Source organism: Canis lupus, chromosome 20 (genome assembly GCF_003254725.2).
Source record: "Canis lupus dingo isolate Sandy chromosome 20, ASM325472v2, whole genome shotgun sequence".
Taxonomy (NCBI): Eukaryota; Metazoa; Chordata; class Mammalia; order Carnivora; family Canidae; genus Canis; species Canis lupus.
In genome coordinates this window covers 43,129,360-43,135,359 of record NC_064262.1, presented here as the reverse complement: position 1 = coordinate 43,135,359, position 6,000 = coordinate 43,129,360, and the positions used below count along the sequence as shown (strand labels likewise).

The following is a 6,000-nucleotide window of genomic DNA, read 5'->3' as shown; positions in this document are numbered from 1 at the left end:
ACCAAGAGGGGATAAGCCAGTCTGGTGAGGAAATATGTAGATGGTGGGTTCAGGTGTATGTGTTTAGTTGGTGGAGATGGTGCACTAGCTTCTAGAACTGCAATGGGGATGGGGAATGAAACTCATGGCTTCTGAGCACTCCAGGCAAGGCAAAATGAGGGTTGCAGGGGGGAACAGATAGGGACCAAGGATAATGGGCCCAGGCGCTGCCAAGTCAGCACGAAAAGAGAAAACCGATTTACAAGAGGCCTGGCTGGTGTTCGAGGCTCTAGTACCAGGGTTGCAGCTCCTAGAACTGAACACCCAGGACGCTGGCTCCAAGCTTGCTAGTCTTCACACGGGGATGGCCATGTGTTCCCAGCGCTTTGTTAGCTACGACCCCAGTACTCGGGGTCAGGCAAAGTGGGCCACAGCTTTCTACTCTGATAGATGCCCTCACCTCTCTGTGTACCAAGAGGAAGCACTGGAACGCTAGACCAGCGGGTCTCAGGTGTGGTCCGTGAACAAGTTAGCAATGCAAATTCTTAGACCTCACCCTAGAACCGCTGAATCAGAAACTGCAGGTAGGTCCCAGCAACCAGTGTTTAATAAGCTCCCTAAGGAATTCTAATGCGTGTTTAAATTTGGGATCCACAGGCTTAGACCAATTCCAGGTGATGCTGATGCTGCTGGTTCCGGGACCATACTTTGAGGACCACTGTTCTAAAGAGTTCATGAGCCTATCGCTCACTTTGTGAGTAAGCCCAGCTATTAATTAATATTACTGAAGACATGGGGACTGTTTACTTTTTTATTTTTTAAAGATTTTATTTACTTATTCATAAGAGATAGAGAGAGAGGCAGAGACATAGGCAAAGGGAGAAGCAAGCTCCTTGTAGGGAGCCTGATGTGGGACTCGATCCTGGGACCTTGGGGATCACAACCTGAGCTGCAGGCAGATGCTCAACCACTGAGCCACCCAGCATCCCAAGGACTGTTTAATGTGGGTAATTCCTTAAAAGTTTATGTATCTTTGTATCGTTCAAAGTTGTCATCATGAACAGGTATTCCTTTTGTAGACAAATACATTAAAAGACTTTGTAAAAGTAAAAATACCTCATTCTGTATAGTTCTCTACAGCAGTGCTTCTCAAACTATTGTGCAAAGAGTGCACTCAAGAAACTTGTTCCAATGAAGATCTAGTTTAATAGGTTGGATGGAAGGGGGAGTCGGGAATGTGCATTTTCAACAAGTTTCCGGGTGATTACCATGCACCGGCCCATGTAAACCACACTTAGGGGTTACAGAACGAACACAAAGCACGTTTAGGTCTATTATCTTTTTTTTTTTTTTTTTTTTTAAGGTCTATTATCTTATTCGTTCTTTGTCACAGTCCTGGCAGACAGAGTGAGGAATTCACTTTTTCAACCACCAGGTACTACTACGCACCAGGCACTGAGCATACAGATAGGGTCTAGGGAGGTGGAAAACCCACCACCCACCAGAAACACTGCATGTTAACAGATAAGTAATTATAAATAAATGATAGAGACTGATCAGAAAAATAGAGACGGTACCCAAAAAAGAAGGCCTCTGGGAGGAGGTGATTTCAGCACCGGTGGGAAGGATGAGCTGGGAAGTTCAAGGTCGGGCTCTGGGCAGACACCAGGAGGCTCCTGCAGCTGAAGGCTCCCAAATCGGGGTGGGGGAGGGAGGGCGCGAAGCCCCGGTAGGCAGCTCATTTCCATCTTTGCCGGAGGAAAGCATTGAGGGTGTAAGCTGGGAAGGGACTGGTCTGGTACATCTGCCTTAGGGTCGCTCTGGCTGCTGCCGCCGCACGCGCGCCTGCGACCTGACACCTCTCCGGGGCCACCGGGGCGCTGGTGCAGGGAGCGAGACCAGCGGGTCTCAGGTGTGGTCCGTGAACTCGTTAGCAATGCAAATTCTTAGACTTCACCCTAGAACCGCTGAAGCAGAAGCGGCTGGTAGGTCCCAGGAGCCGGGCCCCGCGCCCCCGCAGCGCCCCCGCATCGCCCCCGCAGCCGGGCGGGCGCACCCTGGAGGTGGGGCTGGGACCGTCAGGAACCCGCATCTGAATCAGGAGTCACCGGGGCGCGTTTTTTTTTTTTTTTTTTAAGAAACCACTCAGACTGCGTTGTCTCCCTCTTGCTCCCCCAAGGGAGAAGAACGATCATCAATTGCCAGCAGCAGCTGCATCGGCGACACCAAGAGCAGGCTTCGCGCTGCGGGGAGCACGCTGAGACCCGGGCGCGTTCTTATTGCCGCCCTCCGCGCCCTGAAAGCGCGCGCTCCCGGGAACAATGCGACTTTTTAACACCCCCCCCCACCCCCGGTTCAGAGGACCTGGGCTCCCGCGGTGGCATCTTGGACACTTCCCGGCCCGTCGAGCCTCAGTCTGCCCACCTGTTGGAGAGGACTTGGGGGCCAGGCCCGGGGCCTCGGATCGCGCACCTCGGGCCTGGCACGCGGGGTCGATGGGCACCCGGGGAAACTGAGGCACGGCAAGCGGCACGTCCCCGCAGGCGACTCGGTGCCCCCCCCCACGCCCGCCAGCGGTCTCCGCGCCGAGCCCTTCCCCCACCCCCGCCCAGCGTGGCCAGGGGCGGGGCGGGGCGGGGCGGGGCCGGAGGGGGGGCGGGGGCGGGGGCGGGGCCCGGATCGCGGGGCGGGGGGGGCCGGGCAGTCCCAGCGCGGGGCCCGCTCGCCGGCTCGGAGCAGCCCCGCGCCCCAGCCCCGCCCCGCCCCGCCCCTGCCCTCGGCCGCCTCCCGCCCCGCCCCCTCGCGGCCCGGGACGTGCCGGGCCGGCCACCGAGCGGCGGGGACTGCGTGCGGCGCGCTCACTTCCGCGTCCCGCCGCCCTCCGGCCCGCGCCCGCCGCCATCGGACAATAGCGCTTCCCGCCGCGCCCCGCGCCCCGCGCCCCGCGCCCCCGTCCGCGGCCGGGTTGCACTGCTGACGTGCTCACCGAGAAGCCCGGCTTTTTTTTTTTTTTCCCTCTATTTCTTTTTCCTTTTAAGATTTGAAAAAGAGGAGAAGAGACGCCCGGCGGGCGCGGGCGGTGAAGCGCGGACAGTCCACAGCCCGAGCGACCTGCGCCCGCTGGGCCTCCGGTCTCATCGCCGCGACCCGGCCTGGGGTCATGACCCTCCCGCCGGGCAGGTGGAAGGCTCTACCTGTCGCGGGCTGGACGTGAGCCGCCGCCGCTCCTGGCAGCCAGCCGGGCCCCAGCACCCGCGCCCCCAGCCCGGACACCCGCGCTAGGCCCCGACACCCGCGGCGACATGGACAAGTACGGCGACCTGGGCCTGGAGGCCAGTAAGTTCATCGAGGACCTGAACATGTACGAGGCATCCAAGGACGGGCTCTTCCGAGTGGACAGGGGGGCGGGCAACAACCCCGAGTTTGAGGAAACACGCAGGGTGTTTGCCACCAAAATGGCCAAAATCCACCTCCAGCAGCAGCAGCAGCAGCAGCTCCTGCAGGAGGAGACCCTGCCCAGGGGCAGCCGCGGCGCCGCCAACGGGGGCGCCCCCCAGGCCCGCCGGGAAGCCGGCTCGGGCATCAGGCAGCCGGTGGATGGTGCGGCCAAGCCTCCTCTGGCCTCGCTCGCCCCTGGGCAGCCCGCGTGCCCACCCCCGGAGCAGAGGGCCAGGCCGCCCGCCCGCGGCGCCGGCCCGGGCAGCCAGGACTGCGGGGCCAAGGAGGGCCTGGCACGCTGGGAGATGCCCGCTTTCCGCCAGCCGGGCCCCTGCGAGGATCCCGCCTGCCTCACCCACGGAGACTATTACGACAACGTCCCCTTGCCGAGCCCCAAGTGGGCCGACCAGCCAGGAGTGTCCCCCAGCGTCAGGCCGGGCGCCGGCAGTGGGTGGCCCGGCGCCCCGGGGACGGACGCGCCGCTGCCCAGACCCTCCAGGGACCATCCCCTGTACCAGCCTCCGCTCTCCCCGAGCTCCGCAAGTCGTTCGAGAGCGGCCGGGATGGCGGTGCTGGGGGTCGCGCTGATGGGAAGCCAGCCGGGCTTTGGACTACCGCCTCCTCGCAGCGGGTGAGCCCCGGCCTCTCTTCCCCAGGCCCGGAGAACGGGGCCCTCCTGGGGCCCACTCAGCCCAGGACCCCCTCTTTCTTAGCACCCTTGGCCCAGAGCTGCCCCAGCCAAGGAGCTCTTCCGAGAGCAAACTCGGGGATGGGGAGTGAGGTTGCAGGCGCGATGCCCAAGCCCACTGTGGATCCTCAAGCCTGGTTCCCAGACGGACCCAAATCTTACCTCTCTAGTTCCGTCCCACCATCCTCACCAGGCAGCATGGACAGTCTGCAGTCGGGTGCGGCCCCTGGGCTGGGTCCCAAGCCCGTCTGCACAGACCCTGGCATGGGTCCCAAGCTCAGCCCCACCAGCCTTGTCCACCCACCTGAGCTGTCTTGTAAAGAAGGTCCCCCCGGCTGGCCCTCCGATGGCGGCCTGGGGCCTGGGCTCCCGGAGAGCCCCAGCCCCCCCCGGGTGAGGCTGCCCTGCCAGACCCTTATCCCAGGCCCCGAGCTTGGGCCCTCAGCTGCCGAATTGAAATTAGAAGCCCTCACCCAACGTCTGGAGCGTGAGATGGATGCTCACCCGAAGGCCGATTACTTTGGTGAGTGAGAGATTGGTGACCTCACCCACCATGGGTGACAAGGTCCCTACGTTCGGGGGAGGTGCTCCCCATAGGGGATGCTGTAGGTCTCCTTGAGCCGCGCACGTATGTGTACGCGTGGCTTCCTCTTTCTGCTGCATCTTTTGATCCAGAGACTTGAAAGCGTCCCTGAGCAGAAAGCGGATCTTGTATCTGGGGGTTACCTACGTGCAAAGGGCGAAAGCGGGGTGGGATTACTCATGACTGCTTTCGAAAAAGGGAAATGCTGTGACTTTGGGTTTTGGGGGTTCCGGGTGTGGCCCAGAGTGTCTTGCAGTGACTGGCTCGTCCAGGACTCGAATGGCAGCAGTTTCTGAGGTCCAGGTTCCCCTGTGGGTTCTGTCCCCGGCTGGGCCGGGCTGGTCTGTCTATCTGAGGACCTGTGGTTGGGCAGGGGCTCTCTCTCTGGCCCTGTCTGTCTGTCTGTCTGCAGGTACTGTGTACAGTTGCAAAACTCACATGGAAGATTTTGCTCTCAAGCATTAGTGGTTCTCAAAGTGTAGTCTGTGGGCCCGCAGCATCCCTTCACCTGGGAACTGGTTAGAAAGGCACGTGATGTAGGGCCCCCTCCGCCAAGACCTTCATCTGAAACTCAGTGAGTTGGGGGGGAAGGCCATAGTCAGCGGTGCAGGCAGGCAGTGTGGACTCTCAGGCAGTGTGGACTCTGGGGGAAATTTGAGACCTGTGGGCTAGGTGTCTCTGAGCTCAGCCCCCACCCTGGGTTCTAGCCCGCAGCCAGGTAGCAGCTGCAGCCCCTGCGCCCAGTGGGATGGAAGAGGCTCCTTGCTGGTTTTACTAACAGGTTCAGGGTTCTGTTTTATTCTCTTTAAAACCTTGAATTCTTGGAGGCTGCTGGCTTCAGCTTTTTCTTTTGCTCTGCGCAGGGGTTTGGAGGCAGTGAGAAAGCAGTGTGTTCTGTGGAGTCATGATGTTGTGGTCTCATAGAACTAACTAGAAAGCTCTTTTTAGAAGAGTCTGAGGGTTTTTGTCTTGTTTCCCCCCATTTTTGAACTCTGGAGAATTGGGGTCATAATGCCCCCCTCTGAAGCCAGAGAGCCTTGGGAAGCCGAGTCCTGGGAGGGTGCCCGCTGTGCCACACGGAGGAGGGCAGGGCCCAGGAAGGGCCATCAATCTGTCCTGTCTCTGGGGCCTGAGGTGCTTGCTGGGACGGGGTCCCTGGCGCCCATGGCAGCACGGTGTTACTTACCCCCTGAAGCCTAATGGGACCAGCTCTCACGGCACAGAGGGCGCTCGTAGGTTGGGGTGACTTAGTTGGTTTGTGTGTCTGAGCATGTAGCACCCTCTTACTCCTCTTTTCCTTTGCAGATTTCTC

The 6,000-nt window shown here is 60.3% G+C and overlaps 1 protein-coding gene and 1 pseudogene across 1 annotated transcript in view; one reads left to right on the top strand and one right to left on the bottom strand.

The window, feature by feature from the left end:
- Positions 1 to 2,124: 2,124 nt before the first annotated feature.
- Positions 2,125 to 2,245, bottom strand: LOC112667019 (small nucleolar RNA U3; annotated as a pseudogene).
- A 562-nt stretch (positions 2,246 to 2,807) lies between these two features.
- LIMD1 (LIM domain containing 1) overlaps positions 2,808 to 6,000 on the top strand; it is a 70,187-nt gene continuing 66,994 nt past the window's right edge. The window contains 2 exon segments of the mRNA XM_025458248.3: positions 2,808 to 3,954; positions 3,957 to 4,628. Of these exon segments, the coding sequence (XP_025314033.3) occupies positions 3,282 to 3,954; positions 3,957 to 4,628 (1,345 nt within the window). The 5' untranslated portion in view covers positions 2,808 to 3,281.